Source organism: Epinephelus lanceolatus, chromosome 20 (assembly GCF_041903045.1).
Source record: "Epinephelus lanceolatus isolate andai-2023 chromosome 20, ASM4190304v1, whole genome shotgun sequence".
NCBI classification, from domain to species: Eukaryota; Metazoa; Chordata; class Actinopteri; order Perciformes; family Serranidae; genus Epinephelus; species Epinephelus lanceolatus.
This window is the reverse complement of record NC_135753.1, coordinates 27,144,298-27,172,260: the sequence shown is the minus strand read 5'-3', so window position 1 is coordinate 27,172,260 and position 27,963 is coordinate 27,144,298. Positions and strand designations below refer to the sequence as shown.

Here is a 27,963-nt window from a genome sequence, read left to right as displayed (position 1 = left end):
ACACAAATAAACGACTGATTGAGGCTGCGGTAGACCTCTGTGTTCAGAGAATTGTTTTATCAGTAGGGTCAGGCTGTGAAAATCATTACAAGCACTGATAAGATTCACTCTCAGTTTAGTTTGCCATCAGAACAGGCTGTCAGTTTGGGAAGCACTGAGGATACGACTGGGTGAATGAGACTTGGATTACACTGCTAGAGTTGTGTGAGAGTTTGTTGTCAGGTGTTTTGATATAGTTTTGCTGTTTCCTCCATTTTGGGGTTTTTCATTCACAAGTTTTCTTCACAAATTCAACAAAACACCGTGAGTAAATGATAGACAAATGGTTGTTTGAGGGGGTGGAGTCTACCTTCAATGTTATATTTCATGGCAACTTAACAAGACCAAAGCTGCTTGATGGCTTTGTATTACACTGAGACTGGAGACAGTAATTCCCTTTACGTGGCAAAGATGGTGTCTCCGTCAGTGGTTCCCAACTGCTCCAACCACAGGGTCCAGATTTCTCCTTAGTCACTAGTTCAAAGTGCATTTGGCCATGTTGTCGAGCTAGTTTCCTGTCTCTGTTAAGTATCTGTGCATTATTCAATTCACTGCAATTCACTGTACCTAAAAAAAAAAAGTGTTTTTTACAAACTTGACATGTTTGAGAGTCACTTGGGGGCCATTCAGAAAGGACCTGTGACCCACTTTTGGACCATGACCTGCCAGATGGGAACCACTGTCTGCGTGTCCTCACAGACTGTATTAACTTCCCAGAAAAAAAGTAACACTATAAAGTTTTGTGAGGACAGAGAACTTGGCAAAGGATGATACAGTCATGACTAAACAGTATAACCTCTGCCCCCTGCTGGTGAAAGAGGGGAACTCTTTTTCTTCAAACAGACCTTTTGGTTTGTAAAAGTAGGAAAAACATACATGTGATATAACATTAAAAATGACTTAATTTCATTTAGGTGAGTTAGCTCCAGAGTGCTGATGTCATGCATGCTGGCTCAGTGTCATGACCTCCTGGAACTCTTGATGGAACTGAGCCGTCGTTAAGTAAATTAGTTTCACCTGTGTTCTTACCACAATGAGTCAAAAGGTCTGCTCTGAAAATGCCACACTAATCCCAGTTTGCCAAAAACACGTCCCACAGCACCACACAGTATACATCAGTGTGTGTGAGGTAGGTGTTGTGAAAATGAGACAAAACGGATCCCCAGGTCTAAAACGTTTTGGCGAAGTGTCAAATTTTAGGCAGGACATTACATCTCAAAGCCACTGGCCAGGTGTAGGTGGGACAGCCTCCTTCCATTTGAGCAAGATGGTGCATCTGGCCAAGAGCAAAGCAAAAGTCACCATACGGCGCTCTACAGATGTCAGGTGAGGCTCATCTCCACTCACAGTGCCAAACAAGGCAACATCAACAGGTAACTAGTTCTGATTTTTTAAGGACTTTAGACAGGAAATGGAAGAGATGTTTCCAAAATGTTTGTAGGTGAGGGCATAGCCAGTAGGGGAGACCAGGGATGATTGTAACACTTTTTGTTTGAGCAAGTGTAACTCAGTGGGTTTTTTTGTTAGAGCTCTTAAATTTTGATACGTGGTACCCATAATTGTCTGCTATAAATAACACACACTTTGACCTCTACTACACCATCACAGATTATGGAAATTAATGTCAAATTTAAAGAGGTATATTGTTACAAGGTACCCCAGTACTGGGGTGAGTGGATGTAACAATTAAATTATTGTGCTTAAAAAAGATTCACAATAGGCTAAATGTATTCAAGCACTTTAATGAATAATAAAGAAGGAACAATAAACTTGTAAGAATACAATAATTATAATATTAAAATAAATATAAATGTATAACATACAAAAAATACGTACAATAAAATAAATAAAAATATATAACATAAAATAAATAAAATCAAGAATAATAAAGTATTAACCTGTGTGTGTGTGTGTGTGTGTGTGCGCGTTGTAGCCTGAATGAGGTTGCTGTTTGAACAGCATTTTAACAGTTGAACAATAAACACTTTCGAAGAGTTACAACCCTCCCCATGCCTAGCAGCCATGAAAGAGCTAACTGTTTTTAGCATTTAGCTCCAAAGCTAGCACTAATGAAACACATCAAATTAAACTAGAGAAACCACTACTCGAACCAATGTAAGTGAAACAATTGTACATACAACATGTTACGGGTCCCAGAATGTGGTACCACAGCAACAAAATACAAATCTGTAAAATACAGATAAAGTGAAGCAGCAATGAAGACAGGAGCGTTCAGTTCGCCATCCAAGTTGCATCTGGGGTGTGGGCGGAAGTTCCCACCTTAGCCTCGCCTGGTGTCTATTCACTCTGAATTTTGTCTGGATTCTGGTTCCGGTCTAGGGAGCGGATGCGGTATTCACCAAATTCACCAAACTAAAAGTGTTCACCATAGTAAAACTTTAAATTCTGGCGCACCATCGATTTGGGGTGATGAGGGGTGTAAGAAAATCGATTAACTTAATGGCTTGGGGCTTTTCTTGTAAATTATATTCTTTAAATTAAAAGTTTCACCGCATTTTTATTAGCTTGGTGCTTTTATTTATACGGAAAGGCACATCCATCGAATTCCGGATCCTGTCTCACTCGCCCTGGTTCCGTTTCCTTACCAAAACGGCCACTAACGGCCCCAGACTATTCCCACCTGAGATAACTTGGGGGCGCAACTGCTCCCATGACCAAGGTTCCACATGGGTGCTGCTTACATTTACCATATTTCTTCACAGTATATAAAAATAAAATAGCGTGGCTGCCACGTACATTGCTAGGGATAGTTTCGAACCCTCAAAATGAAAGAAAATTACTTCTTAGCTGATTAAATTAAATAAACATAAAAGTGGTTGCACAATTTTGGGTGTACCACAAACACAATGGACACTATGCAAAAACAACTGTGATGAAAATGTTTGGTTTCTCACCTGAAAAACTGTTTTTTGGCTCTAGAACAAACAAATTTGGACTCAGAGACATGCGGCTTCACCAGTGAGCTCCAATTGTAAATGGGCATGGACTATGTTGATGATGTCACCACAGCTCGTTTCTAATTGGCCAAACTGAGAGTGTTACAACTATCCCTTTGTTACAACCATCCCCGGTCTCCCCTACACATGGATCAGGGTGGCATCACTGTTTTTGCTTTTGTCACAGGTGGAGGTTGTATCAGGGTAGCTGCTAGATAGCTTAACCTTAGAACCTAAGAATAGAGACCCATTGGTTCTCAGATGGAGGTCCCACATCTTGTTCCCAGGCTACCTTAATATTTTAGCACTAAGTTTAAATACAGATGTCTTAAAAGCTCTGAGTAACAATTCTGTTTTTTTTTTGTCATAATTAACCAATGATATATAAAAAACATTCTGACATTACTAGAGCTACTTTGACACTCTCCAGTGAAGTAGAACATAATTCTGGACCCTGTGCATAGGCTTGTTCTATGGGCCTCACTCCGAATCCACGGCTATTCATTCTACCCTCTCCTCATTTTTCAGTTTGTATGTCCTTGATTCCTCTCCTCCCCTCCTCCCCTCCTTGCATCTTAGTCCCTCCCACCTGAGATGCGAGGAGAGAGGACTCAAGGCAACAGGCATTTAACAAAACTAGACATCCGTGCTAAGAGCTGTCATTTTAAAAAGCGATGTCATTTAAGTATGGCGTGCTGCACAGCTGCATTATCAGATGTGTGCCAAGCTTGTTTGATATGTCACGGGTGCCGTAAAAAGACTTACACATAGGGTACACCTGTGCATCCTTGCTCATAGCTCCTCTGACAAGCCTCTTGTTTCCTTGAGATGTATTTTAAGAATTAAGACATCCCTCAAGATGGTGGCTGAGATGGATTTTTGGGCCCCCGTCCCCACGACCCTGCGCCCCTGACAGTCTCCATGAAGCAACCATAACATGTAATGTCTCCATGAGCCACTAGAGGACAGTGTAGCCATGTTTTTAAAATTTTCTCTGCCTTCACCACTGATATCTGTGTGCTCTGTATCCAGCAGTGGGGCTGTGGTTCCCTGGTCTTTGCTTTCTAGCCATCAACAATGACAAAGCGAAACCAAATAATGTATTCACCATAGTCTGATGTTACTGCTTTCTATTCTAGTGCATGTTTGCCTGACCACAATGTGAGTAAGAGTCATAAGAGTGATTATTTTGATCAGAAGTTTCACTTCCTCCGTGGTCATCTCCTCAACTGCAACTGACAAGTAGCTAGGAAATCTGGTTTTAACAATTTCTAATCATAACTAACAATCAAAGTGGTCCCTAAAGCAAAACCATATCAAATGGGGACCTAATGTTAATCGATTTAAAAGTCCTCGAGAGTCACTGCTCTAACAAACATTTGTCACAGTGGGAAAAAAAAGTTTCCAGAGTCTTTTTGGTAAACAAGAAATGCAGTCATCTGTTTATCATGGCAGCAAGATTGAAACACTGACAAAGGTTATACAAAGGTTTTCATCAGGATCTCAGGCATTAAAATAAAAGATATACCTCAAAGAAAACTTTTTGAAGACACAGACTAGTGTGAACATCTAGCTGAGCCAATAGCTTGTTTGCATTTTTGTGTAAAACCATAAAGGACGACCTAAATGCTGGCAGTAATGCAGCTTTTAAATGTGGCCAATTGTATGTAGCTTGCAGCAAGGAATATTTCCAGACCACAGTCATATTTTTGCATTCATAATAATTTAAAAGTCATTTCAGTGGCTTAAATTAACGATCTTTTTTCCTCAGTATGTTATTTTAACATTCATACCTTTTAACAGTCACCATAACAGTAGCATCTAAGCTGCAGCAATGATGGCACTGCAACAAATCTAGCGCTAACCAGAAAAATAAATACTTTTCACTGGTGTTACAGAGTGCCTGGTGTGTTCACAGGAAACAGGGCCTCCTTTTAGGGTTTTTATTCCATGAGGAGATATTCATCTTTGCCCAATGAGCTCCACCGAATGATCAAAGTGCAGAAATCAACCGAAAGAGCAGATGCGCGTCCCCTGCAGGGACTGAACTGGTTGTTTGTGGTTGAAGGACACTTTTCGTCCTCAAGGCTCTCTTAAAACCAACGAGTGAAAGGCTTTTTGTAACCTCCCACTAACACCATACAGCCCAGTATCACAGATCACTGGTTTGCCTCAAGGGGCTTTACAGTCAATAGATAACCAGGATAATAAAATTACAGTATAGACAATCCAAATGGGAAAACAATATGCAAACAATGTCAACTCATATGAAGAAAATGCATCTGGGAGGATGTAGAGCAGCTCCCAGGTGTATCTAATCAAGTGCCGGAGGGTTATCTAGATGTGTCTCCGAAAGTTCATATTTCCATCAGCAGACCAAACAAGGATTATAACTATGAGTATCTGGGCTTCGGTGATATATCTTGGCTCAGACCTGCCAGACAGATGATGACCTAATGAGCATTTAGGTGAAAGGTTAGGCGAAAAACAAGTTTTGAGTGTGGATGTTAAGGTCTCAACAGATCCAGATTGTCTGATGTCAGTAGGGAGGTTATTCCTGGGGCCTGCTGACTTCCCTTTTCACCCTGGGGACAGATCGGAGAGCTGTATTCTGAGAGCGGAGAAAATGGCAACAGACTTTGCCAATTAAATGCCACACTTCAATTATTGATTCTGTCAACAGGCTGCTGTTCTTCTCACGGTTTGTTAGTCTCCTCCGTGTGTTTGTTTTCAGCAAGAAAACCCCACTGCTTTGAAATAGCACATGACTTTGTTGGAGGAGTGCTCGTGGAGCAAAACAAGAGCAAATAACTTTTCGATAAGTCAAACAGGGACTGAACATATATTGTTGACAATGATTTCAAACAATCTGAGATACACTCAGACTTGAACAAAAGCACTGCTGCATCATGGTCCCGTCTCAGGTACAGCTACGGGCATAGTTTTGATGGAATTTGAACGACTCCACTGAGAAAGCTGGATCATCACCGCAGCACAGAGAAGGATATGAATATAAATACAGATACGTGATCATAATATAGATAATAGATACAGATAAGAAGCAGCCCATGCCCTCGTCACCCTGCAGATTGCCTCTAGTCATCACAGGCGCAGTTATGTCACCGCGTGGTTATTCGTGGAAATCCCACAGGTGAGATCATATTACAGTTTATTTAAACTCTTGGTGATGTGCATGTGGACTTTAACATGCAGATATGATCTATTATTACTTTCAGAGTTACCCGCTCACATCTTTCCAGTATACTGGTTTTACTTATCATTATTTCTTCAGGAATGTCTGAAGGGAATTTCAGTGGCACAAATGTCCACTTGAACTCAAAGATGACCTGATTAAAATGTGGTGGTCAGAGGTCAAAGGTCACTGTGATCAGACTACGTGCTTTTTTATAGAATGTCCTTCCTTTGTTTAAGTTACATTGGTTGCACTTTGGCCACCCTGTGTGCCATTGTTTTGTCCATCCATACATTTCCATCCGCTTATCTGGGGCCGGGTCGCGGAGGCAGCAGGCCAAGCAAAGCACCCTAGACATCCCTCTTCCCAGCAACGCTTTCCAGCTCCTCCTGGGGGACCCCAAGGTGTTCCCAGGCCAGATGAGATATGTAATCCCTCCAAAGTGTTTTGGGTCTGCCCCGGGGCCTCCTACCAGTGGGACGTGCCTGGACACCTCTAACAGGCGGCATCCTGATCAGATGCCTGAACCACCTCAACTGACTCCTTTCGACATGAAGGAGCAGAGGCTCTACTCCGAGCTCCTCACTCTATCTCTAAGGCTGAGCCCAGCCACCCCACGAAGGAACCTCATTTCGACCGCTTGTATCAGCGATCTCATTCTTTTGGTCACTTCCCAGAGCTCATGACCATAGGTGAGGGTTAGGACGTAGATGGACCAGTAAATACAAAGCTCCGCCCTCCAGCTCAGCCCCGTCTTCACCACGATGGTCCAGCACAGCTCCCGCATCCCTGCAGAAAGCCATTGTTTTGTTACTGTACGTAAAGTTTGTGCTCCATACCATGTGATATGGTCATGAGTCAAATAAATAAAAATGAGATACTGAATTGGTGACACTAATCTTGGGTGCTTGAAACTGCTGTGATTGTATAGATCCTCTGTGCCGCCAGGTTGAAGACATGTGTGAAGCATCCATGTTTTAGAATATGCAGCTTCTTGAGACATTCATATTGAAGCACTGTCCACTGTCATGGTTACAACGTTGTGTTTTATCCTCTTCCTCCGGTAGTCCACCACAAGCTCACTGCTTTTGCTTCAGGAGGTTGTTGTTGCAACATGTGATGAGGCTCTGTATCAGTCCTCTGTGCTCCTCTGTGGTCTCTAAGAAGAAGAAGAAGAGGATAAAGAATAATAATAAGAAAAACTGTATCGAGGGGAAATTCAGTCTTTTTAACTCTGTTGTTACACACACAGGCCTGAAACACACACATGCACATACAGCACCTATACATGCAATAAGTGGAGCGATGTCAGAGCGAGGGGGCTGTCCATGGACAGGCACCCCAAGCAGTTCAGTTAATTGCTCAAGGGTACCTCGGCAGTGCCCAGGAGGTGAACTGGCACCTCTCCAGCTACCAGCCCACACTCCATATTTGGACTTGAACTGGTGACCCTTGGGTTCTCAAGCCAAGTTCCTGTGGACTGAGCTACTGTCAGCCCCTAAGTGAATATAACAGCTTTCAGTCTTTGCAAAATGTTTTATATGAGTCTGGACAGACATAGATGGTTGGTGGGGACAAACAGTCGCAGGGCGGTAAATGTAGTGTTGGCTTAATCTATGGTTTGTGTCCTTCTCTTCACACATTTACACTAACAGGACCCCAATGTACAGTATGTGCCTGTTTGATGTGGCTGCTCTTGTAGCCTGTTAGGAGCTGGTGACATGAGAGGGTCAAGCAAATATCCTGATAACCTTCTTTTATGATACGATAGCAATCTTTTGTATGTAGACCTACACTCATCAGCCACTTTATCAGGTACACCTTGCTAGTACCAGGTTGGACCCCCTTTTGGCTTCAGAGCTGCCTTAATTCTTCATGGTATACATTCAACAAGGTGCTGGAAACATTCCTCAGAGATTTTGGTCCATATTGACATGATAGCATCACACAGCTGCTGCAGATTTGTCACCTGCACATCCATGATGTGAATCTCCCGTTCCACCACATCCCAAAGGTGCTCTATTGGATTGAGATCTGGTGACTGTGGAGGCCATTGGAGTACAGTGAACTCATTGTCATGTTGAAGAAACCAGTTTGAGATGATTTGAGCTTTGTGACATGGTGCGTTATCCTGCTGCAAGTAGCCATCAGAAGATGGGTACACTGTGGTCATAAAGAGATGGACACGGTCAGCAACAATACTCAAGTAGGCTGTGGTGTTTAAACCATGCTCAGTTGGTACTAAGGGGCCCAAAGTGTGCCAAAAAAATATCCCCCACACCATTACATCACCACCACCAGCCTGAACTGTTGATACAAGGCAGGATGGATCCATGACACCAAATTCTGACCCTACCATCTGAATGTGGCAGCAGAAATCCAGACTCATCAGACCAGGCAACGTTTCTCCAATCTTCTATTGTCCAGTTTTGGTGAGCCTGTGTGAACTGTAGCCTCAGTTTCCTGTTGTTAGCTGACAGGAGTGGCACCTGGTGTGGTCTTCTGCTGCTGTAGCCCATCTGCTTCAAAGTTGGACGTGTTGTTGGTTCAGAGATGGTCTTCTGCAGACCTTGGTTGTAACCAGTGGTTATTTGAGTTTCTGTTGCCTTTCTATCATCTTGAACCAGTCTGGCCATTCTCCTCTGACCTCTGGCATCCATGGACCATCCTCTGTAAACCCTAGAGATGGCTGTGTGTGAAAATCCCAGTAGATCAGCAGTTTCTGAAATACTCAAAGCAGCCTGTCTGGCACCAACAACCATGCCACGTTCAAAGTCACTTAAATCAACTTTCTTCCTCATTTTGATGCTAAGTTTGAACTTCAGCAGGTCGTCTTGACCATGTCTACATACCTAAATGCATTGAGTTGCTGCCACGTGATTGGCTGATTAGCTATTTAACAAGCAGTTGAACAGGTGTAACTAATAAAGTGGCCTGTGAGTGTGTATATGCATAGCTGTTGGATTTTTAATTTCCAAATCAACCCTCGCCTATAATTCAAAGGTGTTAAAGTGTATATATCTCAAAGATAGACAAAGGTATTGATGCAACTGGTGGACTCTAGTGTTGTCTGCGTTGAGTTGATATGAAGAGGCCCAGACCGTGGATATCTTTGGAGGTTATCTCTGTTTAATCCTGACAGCTCTGACTCACTTACAACTATATAAACGTGAGCCCCTCTCCCACGGAGTACAACAGTAAAAGGGGAGAGATAAGGTGGGATACACCCCTTTGTAGGTGGGGTACCCCTAAAGGTGAACGTAGGGGTACAGAAAATGAGTATAAAATGTTCTGCATATTGACTATGGAGGCCTTGGCTTATTACAAATGTTTTGTTACACATATTACTGTGGTATAGTTGATCCTGTTACACTGATGAAACCTTTGCTTTGTTGTATGTAATAATTGTGAACATTCAAATTTGGTGACATTACAATAATTATTACCAGAGATACATGTGATAAGGCAGATGCTGTGCCTTTCAGAGAAGCCTACATTTGGGGTTTGGGTAGGATCAAAATATCAACCAAATAAACTAATTTTGCAGTAAAATATTTTCATACAACCATCCATTTCAAAAACTAGACATATAAGGGTCCCGAAAAATGTTTGTGCTTTGTTCCACCTCAGATAGGGATACTCAAAACCTACACCTTTTGGGGATTTGTTCCTCCACTATAGGCTTTATCAGGTACAGGATGCACCAGCCCTGCAGCTGATAGGAGTCCACAGTTAGTCTGTAACTCTGGGGGACACTAAACAACTTTCCAAGAAAACAATACCATAGAATATGTGATAGTGAATGAAATAAACCAGAGTTCAACACTATTTCCAGTGAGAGTAAGGCCATAAAGTAATATTATACCTTAAGCCACCAGAGCAGATAACAAGCATTACTTAAGATCTGAGATCATACTGAATCCACACTGTGACTCCCTCAGGAATGTTACACTAACTCTTCAAAGGTCTATTAAAAAATATAAGTGTGATTTGTTGTACATGTGAATTACCAGGCAGATCCAGAAAGTGGTGAAACTGAAACAAAGTATAATAAAGGCATAACAATGCACGTGGAGGGGGGGGGGGGGGGGGGGGGGGGGGGCTGTAAAAGTGGATTGCAGCTTATACAAGCTGTTTAATGAAGCCAAAGGTGCAGTGAGAGGTAAACACTAAACCTGCAGCTGTAAATGTAACACAGCAACACATGTGGCAAAGAGATCCTGTTTTAATGATTATTATTATTATTATTATTATTATTATTATTATTATTATTATATTAAAATGGCTCATGTTAAATCAGGGTGGAAGAAGTGTAAATAGCAGAAGAAGACATATCAAAAGGTAGGCAGTTATCGATCAGTACTCAGAATATGACACAATAAGAGCTTTATCTTGTGGAGCTCATTTCGCAGAACTAAGCTTCAAATAAATGATTACAGCAACATTACAATGAAATCCTCGCAGATGAGTCAACACGTCCTCTGCCAACCCCCCCATGAAGACCTTTAAAGGGAGTGGCTCTCCTTGCGCTGGCTGCACTGTTTCTCCAGACACCTCCGCGTGTTGGTCACTCCGCTCCAGGCAAACATGACACCAGAGTTTTCCAAGAACGCAGTGGAGAGCCCGGAGCCATGCAAGGCAGATGTAAAAGGTGGGTGAAGCTTTTTACCTTTACGCTATTTAACAACCAACTCGTGCACTGACTTCAACTACACCGCTTGTGTTTGTCTGTGTCCTCTCCTGCAGGGAATATTCCCGGCTGGCTGCAAGGCACGCTCCTGCGCAACGGCCCCGGCATCTTCTCCGTGGGTGACACCAGCTACGACCACTGGTTTGATGGGATGGCCCTCATGAACAGCTTCGCCTTTAAAGATGGTTTGTTTTGCACTTTTAAGTCATAGCATTATTTCTGTCTTTACTGCATGTCATGATGAGCGCACCTTACACCTTTTTTCTTACAGGTGAAATGACCTACAGAAGCAGATTCCTCAAGAGTGACACCTACAAGTCTAACATGGCTGCAAACAGGATAGTTGTATCTGAAATGGGCACAATGGCCTACCCAGACCCCAGAAAGAACTTTATTGTCAAGTAAGCATACCCCTAATTTTAACCTCATTTTGATTATTTCATTGCTCTTATGGTATCCTTGTTATATGTATTTCTTGTTCGTTTTTTTGTATGTATCCTGCAAACATACATTTGATTAATCCACAGCATCTGCAATACACAAATGGAAGTGTAGGAGAATAGGGGGGATTATCCAAATGCAAGCAGCTAATTGTTTTCTAAAGCAGTAGTCCTCAACCTTTGCATTTGCTCACAGACCCCCATGGGGTAGGATTATGCTTCAGGGACCTGCACCCGATGGGATTTCAATTAAATTCAATGGAAGGAAGGAAGGAAATTCTTGTGTCAGAGAATGCATCAAATTACAGTAACAACCAGTGGGTTCCCCGGGTCAGGGTCACTACCTGGGCCCAGTTTGAGAACAATAGAGTAGTAAATATCTGTATCTGGCTAAATATACAAGATAGAGGTGTTCTCAAGATGCAATAGCAAAACCAGTAACAACAGGAGTATGATAAGTACAAGATAAAATGGTATGAAGAATAGACTGTGCCTGATAATCAATGTGATATTGTATATCATATAACAAAGAGAAGTAGTGCTGCACATGACAAGTGATGATATTGAAGAATACTATTGCACATGATGTTGTGAAATCATATTGCACAAGATATTGAAAGGAAGGTTTTGGTTGTTAGATATGATTAACATCTGAATTCTATAGCTGTCGACTGTAGCTGAGGAGGAAGTGAAACCTATGGTCAGAGTAGTTACTCTCATGACTCATAATCACGTTGGGCTATAAGTGAATTTAAAGATAAAAATAAACGAGTCATCTGCATCAATATGAGGATGATCAGAGTTTGGGGAAACCCCTGCTGTTCCCCTTTGTGCTGTGAAGTTGTTATTGAGATGCAAAGTACCCACACATTTCTACAGGACCCTCAGTGTAAGCAAATTAGTTTTTTTTTAAAGTCTATTTCCATCTTACTTTTCAGGGCGATCACCTTTCTCAACCACACAGTGCCCGACTTCACTGACAACGGTGCAAGCAATTTTATTAAATACGGAAACGACTATTACGCCACCTCTGAAACCAACTACATCCGCAAGATTGATCCAGTGACGCTGGAAACGCAGGATAAGGTAACCTGCTGATCTCAATCTCCATGTGTGATCACTCTTAACACACGTCCAGGTAAAGGGTAGATGTCACAGCTCATGAGTTGCTCAACTGTTTCACACAGGTGGACTACATGAAGTACCTGCCGGTGAACTTGGCTTCATCCATCCGCACTACGACAAAGAGGGCAACGCCTACAACATCGGAACTTCAGTAGCGGAGAAGGGCAAGACTAAATACATACTGTTCAAAGTCCCTGTTGTTCCAGAGAAAGGTGTGTAAACCTAATGACCTGCTCTCTTTTCCCGGCGCCTCAGTGCTTTCTCTCAGTATCAGCTGCGCTTTGTTTCTTTAAGTATGAATGCTGTGCTGTACTATTTTTGCAGACATTCATAGGCAAACATTTCAAGGGGGACACAGGGGATATTTCCTACTCAATAATTAGAACATGCCTTTGTAACCCCCATAAAAACATGAAATTAGCAGAGGTGTTTTGACGAACTTAAAGACATTTCCACCACAAATTGGTGCAGAAAAATCACAAATTCATGCATAGAAAGTTCACCAGAATTCAGGAAATTAAGTCTTTAATGCCCAAAATATCCTGGGAGTGGCCCCTAAACCTCCTGTTTCACATGTATCCCACAATGTTGAACAAAACCTACGTCCTTGTCTTCACTAATATGTCAACAAATTAAAATAATTGAGGTCTTTTGCTTCAATTTTTTGCTCTTCACTTTAAATCTTCAGACAAAGGCAAGAACGCCCCCGCGCTGAAGAATGTGGAGGTGATCTGCACGCTTCCCTGCCGATCCCTACTCACACCCAGCTACTACCACAGCTTCGGCATCACGGACAACTATCTCATCTTCATCGAGCAGCCTTTAAAACTGGACATCCTCAAGATGGCCACTGCGTACATGAGGGGAGTCAACTGGGCGAGCTGCCTGAAGTACAGCCCTGAGGAAGATGTAAGGGGTCACTCTGTTTTGTTTATCGTCTGAACTAAGTATGAAGCAACTGTAGGTACTAGGGGAAAGGGTTTGCACACGTCTACCAATGTTATCAACAGATAATCTGAGTTAACGTAACTGTGATTGTCTTTCTACTTGTTATTTTCATCAAGTGTCTGATCCACCTGATAGACAGAAAGACCGGCAAAGAAGTCGAGACAAAGTACTTCACCGAATCAATGATCGTCTACCATCATGTGAACGCTTTTGAGGACGACGGTCATGTGATCTTCGATGTCATCGCCTACAAAGACAACAGCCTTTATGACATGTTCTACTTTAGCAAACTGAAGGAAAAGGCCGGGTCTCACGATGAAAGCTACTCCAAGCCAAGCTACAAACGATTTGCACTTCCGGTCCAGCCGGACAAGGTGGGATTTCAAAAAACTGACACCAACTTGAAATTTAGAGATGATGTTCCTCTCACACTTATTTATTTATCTAACTTTTTGGCTGGGTTCTGCAGGGCGTGGCGGTCGGAGAGAACCTGGTGAAACTCAAATACACAACAGCCAGTGCTGTAAAGGAGAAAGAAGGCAAACTAGTGTGCCAGGCAGAGGTGCTCTATGAAGGTAAATCCAATGTCACTCAAACAGACGCCTCAGCTTTGGCATCTCCGCATCTTTAAGACTAATTGATTTGTTCATACAAATACAAAAAATGTCACTTGATGTCCACCAGGTCTCGACCTACCCAGGATAAATTATGATGTCAACGGCAAGAGACACCGGTTCATCTACTGCAGCTGCGTGGAGAACTCTGCACTGGCTAAAGAGGTAACATTCCCTATTGTTTATAATTTAGCTACGGCAGAACAAGACTGGTGGGAACATCCGTCTTCGTGATTTCTTACAGTCCCATTGGTGTTATATGCAAAGAGAGCCTGGAGACCCTGAACTTGGAGACTCTTGAAGAGCAGAAGAGCTTGAAGAGATTTTTTTATATGCAGGGCTATTGGGAATCAGATTGTTTTGTGGCAGCATTGTTTTTATTGAGGAAGGAAGCAAATCGCAGAACTGAGAATTCGTTGGCGCAGCAGAAGGTAGGAAGCACTCTGTTGATGTGACAATTATTGAATGCCCTCAAAAACACCAGAACACTCCAAGGTTCTGGCTCACATATCCTTCCCCACTGGGTACACAAATGTATGTCAAGGTAGCAGAAACAATAGGAAGACGTGACAAGCTCAGCGGGGCTTCAAAGCATTTAGTAGAGCTCTTTTGAAAAGGGCTTCCCTTGAGTCCTGCTGCATACCCACAGTCCAGAGGTAAGTGTCTGCAAAGAGGAAGGAAACATCCTGGCTCAGACAATCAGATAATTTTGTTTATTACCACTTGACGCAGAATACCACCAACGTCAGAGAGCTTTGGCTCTCTTTATATTTTAATGGTGTTTGTGAATAAGAAGCAGGATGGACTAAAGGAAAAATGAAAACGTTATGATGATGACCAGCCAAGAAAATAATTTTGTTTGATTAGATATGGGTGCATACACAACAAAAGCAAAATATTTTCCACTTGTCCATGGATGGAACGAGTGTGACGTTTTGATTACGTATTATGTTAGCGACCCACTGCGGGAGATTTAAAAAGCAGCTGCTAGCAGTTAGTGGCTAACTCACAGAAGAAGCAGCCGTAAATGTCCACAAATTGGGAAAACATCGAGATTTGGGAGCTCCTCACCCTCTGAGCAGAGGACGAAATCAGCCACAGTATAACAGAGAAGGTAAATGATTATGATTGACATGTTATGCCATTGTTGTTATCCAGAAAGCACGGCTGACGCATATGTTATTTGTCACGCAAGAGGCAGATGCTGTTGGGTTTCATTTCATGCCCCTCACGCCTCATATGATCGCGGAATGCCGGAAGCAGTGTATAATCGCACACTGGAGTGGCATGATGGGGCCATAGTTTGGTTCTGTGTAGAAATGTAAAGAAGGCTTAAAGACGGGACTTTGTATCTCCGTGAAAAAAGTGCCATCGTTGCATACGCTAAAATGAAGGCAGTGGACTCTATCTCCGTGCCACCTTTACATAAAAAAAAAAGTTACATCAGCAGGAATAAACATTTATTCAAGAGCGTTGTATGCAGTAGTTGGTTCACTGCCAGCTGTAGTTACATCAGCAGAATAAAATAAAGTGATCAGAGAGTTATTTCAACACCATGAAGATTATTTGAGTCAGTCAGTCACCAGTCATAAATCCAGTTTGAGTCATAGCTAGAGCTCTCTTTGAGGAAGGAGGGACCTTGTGAATTGGTGTCAGGTCTGGAATACGCTACGTATTTTTCATCAATAAATAAAAAAAGTTTAACGCAGATCATGATTGAGATGCACTGGTGGGAAGTAACACATTTACTTCATTACTTGTACTTGAGTACTTTATTGAAATAAGAGTCTTTGTGTTGCGGGATACTCCTACTTGAGTATTGTGATAAAATACATGTACTTCTACTCCTTATATTGGGCGACCCATTGGGCTTCTTTTACTGATACATTTAGCTGTGTTATATATTTAGCTGAGTTTACATGCCGACAGTGATTGTCCATCAGTTAAAGAGATAAGATAGCCTACTAGACAGTGAAAGCACCACAGATAGATAGAGGTGTGGCCCTCGGCAGTGACCCCTCTTCAGTCATCTGCAGTGTAAGATAATGTCAGAAGAAGTAACACCGCTGTCTCCTTCAGAAGAGGCACATACACATCACTGGCCTACACATCGGTGTAATGAATTGCATCTAATGAAGATCCTCATTCATTCATTGTCTGTAACTGCTTATCCTGCTAAGTGTGGCAGGGGGGCTGGAGCCTATCCCAGCTGACATTGTGTGAGAGGCACCCTGGACAGGTCACCGGACTATCACAGGGCTGACACATAGAGACAGACAACCATTCACACTCACATTCACACCTACGGACAATTTAGAGTCACCAGTTAACCTGCATGTCTTTGGACTGTGGGAGGAAGCTGGAGTACCTGGAGGAAACCCACGCTGACACGGGGAGAACATGCAAACTCCACACAGAAGGGCTCCCCCACCCTGGGGTTTGAACCAGAAGTCCTGTTGCTGTGAGGCGACAATGCTTACCACTGCATCACTGTGCTAGCTAATGAAGTTGCTCCCTGCTTGAGTATATATTTTTTTATAGTAAACATTTTTACTCGTACTCAAGCAGTTGTTTTTATGGGTACTTTTACTTCTACTTGAGTCAAAATAATTATAAAGTAACAATACTTTTACTTGAGTCCCATCTTTGTTTACCCCCCCACTGTTGAGGTGAGACCTTTCCCCTATTTTGACGTACACATATATTTTTTTTCGTGATCAGACTCAGCAGATTGCTATTTACAATACTTCCCTTTTTGACTGCATGTGTGACGAACACGAGTCTGACTGACGTGCTGAATTATACTGAAAAAGTGCAACTGCAGTCATTTCCCAATTGAATTGCACATGTATAAACTACATAAGGATGACTGTAGTGATTTCACAGTGATGCACTGTTGTGTTTGAGTTACTTAAAAAACAACATTGCCCCCCTGCGACTGTTCCAAGGATATGTGGGTATAACTAATAAATGGATGGATTAATTAAGCAGTTGGTTACTCTATTACTGGGAAGCATTGGCATCTCGTTCTTGGAAATATACTTTATTTCCTGTGAACCCTGAGTCACTCCGACTAAGGTCAGCCCAGTTTATGCCATGAAAAGATGTGGTTCAAGTTCCTTAATGGACCCATTGACTGGATTAAGAAGCTTACAATTTTATTGCTCTTTTGAAAGTATATGGCTGAGGGCCTGGGCAAAGTGCTGCATGGGCACATTGCTATCAGATACACTACGGGGGACTCAAAGTGCCAGCCTGTAATGCTTTGTTGTACACGCTGAGTAAATCATGTCTCGATTGTTTTCCCTGATCTGTTCATTTAATGCAGATTGCAAAGTTTGACACAGAAACCAAGGAAAGGATTTGCTGGAGTGAGGACAACTGCTGGCCGTCAGAGCCTGTCTTCGTCCCCAGACCTAATGGAGAGTCGGAGGATGATGGTGAGAATACTGTGTGCACAATGTATGACATGGATACTGGTGTGTGTGGTGTTACTGTACATCAGCGAGAGTACAAAAAGATAGGCTTATCAACCTAAAAAGATAAGATCACTCACTGATTACATCTGTATCCACGAGACTGAATGTTAAGCGGGGGGGTTTTTTAAGCTCAAAGAAAATTTGAAAACCTGCCGTCATCTGATGTGATTCCTTAGATTTTTGATATCATGTTTTGCATAACAGTAACCTCCTCCTTTCCGTCTGCAGGTGTGGTCTTATCGGCAATTAACAACTGCAACCCAGGCCAGTCGAGCTTCATGCTGATTCTGGATGGCAGAACATTCAAAGAGGTCGCTCGGGCATATGTGAAGGCTGAGCTCCCCCAGTCTATGCATGGGTTTTTTATCCCACAAGGAAATTAGTCAGTTGTGTATAACTGCCTTTGGAGAACTTCTAAAAATCGTACTGTAAGGCGCAGGTATCTATTGGAACGCACACACTGCTGAACAGTGTTGTATTTTAGGCAAAAGTGTGGTGAGGATGTACATGGCTTCATGGACTACCTCTGTAAAATGATAGGGACCGTATCGAAACTAATTTTTATCGCTTTGTTTATTAGTAAAGATGCGAATTTATCGATTTTGTGTGAATCTAAGTGCCACTTAAAGGTATACCATGCAGGAATTGTCAGTTACTGTTTGTAGACAGTATCACCAATCCCAAGCTTTGTCCGCTTGGCGTTTTCACCACGCTACATTTGTGTTTTTTATGCGCTTTGTCCGCCATTTTCACAGCTTCCTCTTGGATGTGTGCAGTGGAAAAGGATTAGGGTCACACGTGAAAAATATATTTGAGTCTAAAGTCAGGATTCTGAGAATAAACAAAAAGAAATCATGGAAAATAGTGAAGTTTTATTCTCAGATTACCAACTTAAATCTCAGAACTGTGGCTCTAATCTTCATCCATGCTACTACCTGGTCGCTACCTCTTTAAAATGTGCCAGCCACACCTGCGCGCGAGCAAAATGAGCAGAAAATAAGTAAATTAAGGCAGACAGCAGGGTCTCTGCAGAAAGACACAACGCCACACACTTCTAGTTGGTCATAAGTGATGATTGAGAGGGATTAATTTTGTATGAGTCTATACATTGTTTTGTTTTTTAAGGAAAACCCAGCATAGTATACCTTTAAGCACGTACATATATTACTGTTAATGTATTTCACATTATTCTCTTGTATTGCTGTGACGATCAATGCACTTGTGCTCAACCTTTTCAATAAAAAGACAAAACAACAACAAAAAACATGTCAGTTTCTGAGATGTGTTCCCGTTCTTTAGTTCATCAAGATTAAAAGAATGAGTCCAGAAACAGAGTCATCATGGTTATCTGTACATTTTATCATCTTCTGGCAAAGCCCCTGAGCATACAGGACCTCTATCTCCGAGTATCTTTAACCTCTAATCAGTTTATCTGAGATAAGTTAAGTCACAAGCAAAGTCTGTGTGGTCCCCTCCTAGGCTATTTGTTGGGGCTCTTAGGTTCTAAAGCAAAGATAAGGAACGAACTTTCTGACCTTCACCAGCGTGTAAAAGTTGTCTCCATCTGTCACAGTGATTAAAGATGAGTGAATCGAGGGTTGACAGGATGAAAATTATCAAATTAGCAGAGGGAGCAGGAAGCAGGAAGGACACACAGTGCTCATATGACCGGTGCCAGAACTAGTATGTTCGGCACCCTGGGGAAGCTTCCCCTGGCCCTAACAAGAACAAGAACTAATGCGAATCAGCACAAATACACAATAAGAGAATAAGGTGTGTGCAAATTTGCAAATTCCATCTGTTTCTTGTTTTTGTTTTGCGCCCTGGATGGCTTTTGCCACATACACACCGCCATTTCCCTTATGTTTAAATTTCTACTGACAAAATAGATGAATAAATACATACATTTGTCCACCACCCACCACACCAAAGCTGGAAGTTGCTCCGAGAGGTCGCTCCATTAGTCTGCACTACCCACATGTGAATTACTTCCTTAGTAAACATAATTAAATTATGACTGCGAATAAGTCAAACAGCAGGCGTGAGAGAAGCATAGAAAAGTAAACTCATCACTCAATATTAGCCTTATAGGTGGCTGCTGCATGACTAAATTGGCAAGATTTTTATCGGGTTTTATGTCAGTCTATCCACTTCATCACAGGAAACAATAATAACACCACAAGACCTATAATAAAACCAACTATTGTACCTCTTAAATGTTCTGTTATGGCTCATCTGCAGCCTAATTATTACTAACATTATAGTATTCAGTGTGTACTTGTAAAACCCTTTGTGGTGTGGATTTAAGAGGTGTTAAATAGAGTTTGCCAACTTCTGCATGACATAATTCTGTAATCACCGTATTTAATGCCTTTAAAATAGCACCAGGCTTATCATTTTTTATATTACATTGGTCAGTAATCATTAGGCACCAATTCCATCACAAGGGCCAACAATCACAGCATCTATCCCATCACAGAGACCAAAAATAGGGCATGGCAGTGACAACATTGGCCTGTGATCTGGCTCTTCTGTGGCTGAATAGCAGGTTTTAGATTGGCCACAAGAGGGAGACAGTGACCATGTGTACTCTGCCCACACACACACACACACACACACACACAGTATTGACACTACATTTTTTCACCGGTGAGATTTAATTGCACGTCAAAACTAACAAAGACAACAAAATCAAATATGAGGGCATTACACAGTAAAGTCAGTGACAACACACATGACTCATGAATGAACAACATGGAAAATACAGCATGATTATGGGTGCCCAAGGTCACCTACAGTGCAACAGTACTGGTCATTAAATCACACTCTACCTGACCTGTAAATACAATGTAAAAATCCCCTTTTAACAAGTCATTTATTTTCTTAAAATTTCATAAAACCAGCCAAGACAAACACGTGATGTCATCACACAATCGCACAAGTTCAAAATAGAAAGTTTCAGAGTGCACATCTACGTACATGTTTGAGTGGTACAACAGAAAAAGGCAGTGTGTCGTAGCTACAGGAAAAGTACTGAGAGGGTTGGTTCTCTCTGAAAATGAAGGGTTGACTCATCGGAGAAACAGGAAATGCAAATATCACAGGTAGTCTGTCCAATCACAAAAATCATCATTCTACCAGACGCCCCAGAACACGGACAAATACAAACCTCCAATGAATATAATACATTAAATAAAACACACTTGATTGCAATCAGTGCTGTGACTTTTTGAATCTCCAGCAGCAAATAAATTCTTGATCTCAACATCCAGCGTCAAACAAGTCATACTTTAAACACACACACACTCTCAGGTGTGCTAAATGGCAGTGTATTGATCTGGGGTAAAAAGAACATATTATAATATGGACAATTTTTGTATGTAGTATGTAGAAAACTGTACCATCACCATCACATACTACAAGACCGATGGGTGTTTCTCAAAGTCAAGTCAAAGTCTTCATTGAAGAGACCCAACCTTTACTTCCAGCAAACTGTGTGCAAAGAATTGTGGGTACTTTATACCTGCTGAGGATACACACATGCATCCTTTAAAATTCTCTAAATGAAGGACTCCTCTGTAGAATTTGAAGGATCCTTGACATCGGACCAGTCCTTAGGCGGGATGTGGTGATGTGGCATCCTTGAAGTTCAGCCATTTAATGATCCTTCCTTGACTTTGAGAAACACCCGCTGTCTCTCCACAGAGCAGCCACGGACAATGAGAGGGATGAGGAAATATGAATACACTGAGTAACCAAACATGAGACGTGTAAGGGCAGAACCGTATTTCAACACTGTAATCCAAAGCTATTAGCAACCATCCGACTGACTGCAACATCTCACAATGAATATTTGAAGTTAACGGCTAACTGCGTACAAAGTTAGAAAATGATCACACAGTCAAAGTCAAAGGTAGGGAAACCATAGGTGAGGTGCATTTTAACATACTGAATATCAGACAATAATTCTCCATGTATACGCAAAGATCTAGAGTACAACCTTTTGTACAACCTTTACAAAATTTTGAATATAAAAAGAATCTAAAATGATGCATTCAGGGAGATGCATTGTCTAGCACATACTGGCTGCACCTGTGAGGCCTGGCAGTGGGCACAAAAAGGGCTCATGATTATTTGGGAGATTATGGGTCAGTGTGCAAAACAAAGCAAGAAACAGGGAAGCCAGACAGGGGTATTGTTTTATGCTTTTGCCTTTATCGTGTTGACAGAATGAAAGAGCAGCTCAGTATTGTTCCTAACTGCTGTATGTCCTGTGTTTTGACCTGTCTGAGCCAGTAATGTAATATCAAAAGTGCCAGATTGCAACATTATTTACCCACAAATCTTTCAAATTGAGTCTGTGGTGTCTGAGATATCACCTGACATGGATAAACAAACAAACAAGGAGTAGGTGTCCGATCACTGCCCTCAGTTCCCTGGAAGTATTTCAGCCACATCACTTGTGATTGCTTCAAGGCGTGGAGGGAAGAGAGTGGAAACACTTGCGCCTGCCCCAAAAACCTTGAATGGCCTCTTTTCCATTCTCTCCTGTCCCATCAGGACCACCCACAGTCAAACGGAGCTGCTTTCTGGTTGTCGACATCACGCTGCGTTCACCATACGTCACATCCAATCTCACGTCAGCAGCCATGAAGGAAAGGCAGCAAGGAAAGGAGGCCTTTTAAGGAAGTTGGAACACACCCAAGTAAGAAAGGAAAACTGCACTGTGGTTGCCATAGCGACGATGTCCTCATGGCGGGACCGGGGCAGTAGGAGATTTTACCGTGTCTGTTGCTCACAGTCATTAGATGCAGCAGGTTTAGGGTTCAGGGATCAGGTGGACGAGAGGAAGCGGTTGTTTGAGTCCACAAAAGTCAGTTTAGCTGCCCTCAGCTTGAGTCTCTTCTTCTTTAGCTGGACAGTCCTGGCTTTTGTCGGTGTTTTCTCCCTCATCACCTGATACACAGAGGAAGAGAGGAGACAGTGAGTCAATTACAAGCGTAAGTTACTACTTGTGAAGTCAGTGATGTGAATAGTAAGTAAGACAAAAGCTAGTAGTAATAGTAATTTGAATCTGTAACAAAAAACTTGGGGCAAAACTGACTTGTGTGGAGGGAACTAAGAGTTTCCAGGACTTAGCCACCAGAATCTATGATAGCAAGGTGTGGTTTGTAGATAAGGCAAAATGACAAGGCCGATCAGTTAAAGCAAACTGCCAGTGGGCTTCCTGCCAGCCAGCATGAGCGTTGGGGATCGCCCGGGACAGCCCCAGATTCAGCACCATGGACAGCAGTCATGACAGAATCTACGCAAACATTGCTCATTTAAAAAGTTAAAGCATTACGCACATAATGGAAAAGGTTGGTTCTCAAATGGTGTTGCAGCACACTGATGTGCCATGATGCAAATCCAGGTGTGCCGTGGGATTTTGTGATGACCACACAATATTATTGCAATATACAAAAAGGTTATGAATGAATTTTTGATTGACTGTATCAGTATGTTGTGTGCACCCCTTTCCTAATAAAGAGGCAAACTCTACTGAAAAAGGTAATTTAATTTAATTTAGAAAACCTTCACGGGGAACCTATTTGTTGACGTTCGTGCTAGGGAATTATAAGTGTGTGACCCATCACATTATCTTACATTAATTCCTGTTTAAATGGATGTTATTGGTGCTTTGATGTAATTTTAAAAGTTTAAAATGCTTTCTTGACTAATAGTTGGTTGTCAATTGTTATTTGATAATAGTAAATAAAAACAAATATAAATAAAGGTGTGCCTTGACATTTTGGCGTACCCTCTGGTGTACCGTCGGGCACATAAAGTTTGAAAACCATGGTAAACAAAACAAATTTTTGCATTATAATTTACCATGTTTTTTCTCCCTTGGTGGAGAATAAGAATACAGTTTGAATTTATACTGTAGTTACTGTAGGAAACTGTCACTCTCCTAGGTTTGTTTATATTTCGTTATCTTATGGAGTTTTCTGTTTGTGTTCCTTGTTCCATTTTATTCATTCATGTTTAATCTGCTTCCTGTTTTATTTTGTAAGTTCTCTCCTCATGTGTCATGTCTGGGTTTTACTTCCTGTCGTGTGTTTTCCCACCTGTTTTCGGTCACACCTGTCTTGTTAGTCCCTCCCTGTCCCCAGAGTCTTCCCCTCACACCTCTTCTGTATTAGTCCTGTCTGCTCCACCCTTGTTGTTAGCCAATCTCCATTTCCCTCCTTTTGTCCATGTCATCCTCCTCCAGCTGTGTCTTGTTGTTGTGATTAGTTTTTTGTGTATATATATACCTGTGTTGATCCTGTCTTCCTCCTGGGTGTATTCTGTGGTCGTGCTTGTATTCATCCCTGTGTTTTTCCTGTGCTCATCCCTATTCATCCTGTTTTTTTCGGTTGGTTTTCAGTTTGTTTTTTGGTTTTGTTTCATTTGGACTTTTCGTTGCCTCCCTGTACTGGATGTTTTCCATCAGCTACATTAAAGCTTGCCTTTTGTTAAAGACTGAAAGTCTTCCTCTGAACTGACTCGTAACAGAAATGAACTCAAAGTCCCTGAGAGGCTGAGGCTGGGCCTGGTTTACTTGTTTAACACGCCAACAAAAAATTCGCTGTGATCCAAAATCAGATTAAATATTTTTTAAAGGAAAGGAATAAACAAACTTATAATTAAAAGCAAACAAAAGTGCAGTCAACAAAAAAATTTGCGACCCACTCACCCCCTCTTTCCAACAAAAAAACACAGGTCAGCATGAGATGCTCATATAGATTATGTGTCACCGCACAGATCCATCCCAAAAACCCTAATCACAAAAATATTATAAACGCTAATATCCCAAAAAACATTTGACAATACAAAAATATAGACCATCCTAAAACGTATTAATCCTACTAATCTTACAACATCTTTTCCTTTCTAATTTAATTCATGACTCCTACACATACAGTACGTTTTTTTAAGTTTTATTTCACATTATTTACAAATGAAAACTTTCAATCTTTGGCACCCCCTCTTGATAGATGCAATTAAAACACACTACAAATTTTGAGCAGTGACAGGCTATAATATATCAATTATCTCGCTTAAATACACTGATTGTTTCCAAGTTGTTGATACCGATCCCTGTTTAATTGTTTATAGTTTCTCCTGTGAAAATATAGTTCACAATTCCTGCCTCTATTGTGCATATTGCTGCTCATTCTGCCTCAGCCACATTTCCACCACTCCCAAGGCCCCCTGACATCCATTTTCCATCCATCCCCCTGATGCCTTGGACCCTCCCTCCTTCCCCATCACCTGACTGCCCCACTCAGCTACACACCTGCTTCCACTTCCCTCATCTGCATCTCTTTCCATCATCAGTCACTTCCTACATATACTGCCCCACTTCCTTTGTTCCCCTCTCAGCTCACCACTTTGATGTCTCTCACCTGACTTGTTGATGTTGAGCTGTGCCAGACTCTGCGACAGGTCAGCGGGTCCTTCCACCCCAGCGCCTGCTGGGATATCGTGGATGGCGTTCCTGCGGCCGGACCGCCGAGAGGCGATGAAGTCCTCATAGGTCGCCTCCACATCCGTCATTGCTAACACACCTCACCATAGCAGGGCCTGGCACACGCAGCAGCACAGGAAGGCTACACATGGACACACACGTCAACATGAGCTACATTTTTAGGAGGCTTTATGCAGTTCGTCCTGAGCAACTGTGCACAGTGGATGCATCTGCAGTCTGTGTTGACATGAAGAAAGTGACAGTGCACTCATTCAATACATCCCTCCCTCCTCTTATTTTATGACCTAATCCCTGATTAATCTATTTTAATCTCAATCGAGGGCACAGGCGACACCAGTGACACAAAGGAGACATATTCTGCAGAAGGAACACAGGGTGGTGGGACGGAAACACAAATGAGGGTGCTGTTGAAGTGATGCAATGCAGCACCCAAAAACACACACTCAAAGGGGTAATTACAGCACATGGGAGGACAGTACTGTATTCAAATGTCATTCCACTTGGAGTAAGCATGGAGCAGTAAGGGAGCTGTGTTGCCACAGAGATTTAGGTTAAACCCCTCTGTTGACATCCTAACACTCTGTATCAATTTGCCTGGGCGAGGCTGTCCTTCAGCACTTTGCACATGCTGGCTTCCCTGCCACATTGTCACTAATTAAAATCCATCAGCGTGAGATTTTTTTTATCTTAACCAATCAATTTTTAATACATGCACTTTTAAGAGTACAAAAAAAAAACAATCTTTTGTAAGACTGCGTATCCCCTTGGTGATATAAAGGACAAGTTGGTTTTACTCCAGTTTAAATAATGGATTTTTAACTAATAGGGAATTTTTCAGAGATGACCTCAGCTCCCACATCCATCTGGGGCTATTTCCAGAGCCGAGCAGGCTGTGATTGACCGCGGCTATTTTTGGATGCCTCCTATGTCATCATCTGAGCCCGCTCCCACTCAGCTGTCATTCTCAAAATGGTGTCAAGACGGGCAGGACCCAACAGATGTTGTCCGTGCAATTGTCAGCCTCGACGTGGGGAAGCAAGAGAAACAGGATGACTGTTTTTCAATATAAAAATCAGAGAATTAGTATCATCTCAGAGGCAAACAGTGATGACACTGATCTGCAGCTAGACCTTTAGAACATAAAAGGATATTCCTGAGTGTTAAGCATAAACCAAAATCTAAGAGCAGTGTGTGTGTGTTAACATCATGTCCCAAATCTTTAGATACAATCAATTTAGGTACAGAACTCTTGTCCAGATCTTAATGCTTATGGAAAAAATCAAATTCAGATTGATTATTATCATTACTAAATCATGAGCTTCATTTGTTACTGCCTTGTGAGAGTCGATGCTTTATTTGTAGAGCTGACAGAACATTCTTGGCATGTGTGTCCCGAGCTCATATCACATGAAATATTAATTGACAGTTTACATAATTCAGTCACGCTGTTGCACCCATAAAGTAGAACATCAGCAGTTCAGTGTGTGTGAGAGTGTGTATGAGTGATTATGTACCCTGCCCTTGCAGAGGCATGCTCCTGCTGTCCTCACGGCTCTGCTCCCAAGAGGTAACCAGAGCGCTCAGCTGGCCTCGACAACAACAATATCTATCTAAAGCACAGACTTCCCAACAAATGTTTCTGAATCAAATCAGCGGACAGTGTCCTCTCTGTCACCGCCTAACAAGTGAAAAATAAAGAAACTTGGCTCCTCCTGCTCTGCAAGCATTTGATTTGCTGTGCTGCCAAACAGAGAATTAGCAGTGAGTGTGGCAGTGATGAGGAGTGCAGGAATCCAGTCCCACAAACTTATGCCAGTGTTATTCTAGGTGGCCTCAGCATAGCTGGGACTGATGCCCAACACTCCCTCACTCACACATACACAAACTATACTCCTACACAAACATTTAGAAAGGTAACAATTGCCTTTATAACAACAGTATCACCAATATTTCAATATGATATAATACAAATATAGAGTGGGCTATTTTGCTGTTATTTCTGCAGCATCCTATTAAATCCTATAGGCTGTAGGATTATGGCAGGATTAGTAAAGGGCTGCATTAAATGCCCTTGCTATGATTCTGCATGAGTTGCCATTAGTCCATTGACAACCTTTATTAGAACAGACTTTAAATAATTGACGCCTTCCAACATTTATCATCTATTAAAGGCTAAGTGGAGGCGCTGCAGGTATCAAGTACAGTCGTGCGCATTTGGCTCCTCAGATAAATCACATTGTTGACACAGTAAAGCCCTCACCTTTAGGCTACATAAAGACAAGCCATTAAAGGTGCACGAGAATCGACACGCTCCAACTGTTTTCAATAATAAATCAACAGCCCTATGTCTTTATGTGATGACAAAGACTCCCATAGAGCTCAGTCAGTGCCAGTGAACGCAGCCCTCACGGTGCACATGAAATTACGATGCCACACACGCACAGTCTGTTTCTACAGTTATTATTATTATTTATTATTATGATCAGAGTACCTGTTTAGGTTAACGGGCTTCCCAGTATTCGCAGGGGTCAATCACATCAGCATGAAAGCCACTCGGTATTCCCCATTACGCTCGCGATAGAGGATTTACCAATGTCAAGTCGGTGTCAGAATACAACTGTTTCCGGGTAAAATTTCAAAATAAAGCCCTTATTTGTGAAGTAATACAGCCCTTAAAATTTACTGTTTTCCTCCCCATCCAACTTAGTTTTCGCTGGCTCATTTAGAATAAAGATTAAAATAAAATAAAATAAAATAAAAACAAAAATAATACATTGGCTTTATATCCTAGTGAGTACTGAATTTTTGTTTGGTATGCATTTTTGATTTCTCTTAGCTATTTGGGATGAGTGGGACTTGATACGTATAAAAAACTAAACAGTCCCAGTGTCCCCAAACGAGTAATTTCAAATTAACAGTGTCTTATTGTTGCTAAAACTGGTCTAATGTGTTGCCATATCAA

General features: G+C 41.9%; 2 protein-coding genes across 2 annotated transcripts; one reads left to right on the top strand and one right to left on the bottom strand.

Annotated features, from left to right (window-relative positions):
- Nucleotides 1-86: 86 nt before the first annotated feature.
- bco1 (beta-carotene oxygenase 1) lies at nt 87-18,749 on the top strand. Its single transcript, XM_033638199.2, is given in 13 exon segments — nt 87-303; nt 10,654-10,840; nt 10,936-11,064; nt 11,151-11,280; nt 12,258-12,405; nt 12,507-12,543; nt 12,546-12,656; nt 13,133-13,353; nt 13,509-13,766; nt 13,862-13,967; nt 14,077-14,171; nt 17,335-17,446; nt 17,714-18,749. Coding segments are annotated over 12 exon segments (1,566 nt in total). The 5' UTR covers nt 87-303; nt 10,654-10,776; the 3' UTR covers nt 17,869-18,749.
- Nucleotides 18,750-21,205: 2,456 nt separating this feature from the next.
- Nucleotides 21,206-27,619, bottom strand: pkia (cAMP-dependent protein kinase inhibitor alpha). The gene is made up of 3 exons (XM_033638233.2): nt 27,493-27,619; nt 24,919-25,122; nt 21,206-22,441 (listed from the first exon to the last, which is right to left on the bottom strand). Exons 2-3 carry the CDS (start codon nt 25,067-25,069, stop codon nt 22,365-22,367), a joined length of 228 nt encoding a protein of 75 aa, XP_033494124.1. The 5' UTR covers nt 25,070-25,122; nt 27,493-27,619; the 3' UTR covers nt 21,206-22,364.
- Between the last annotated feature and the right edge of the window lie 344 nt (nt 27,620-27,963).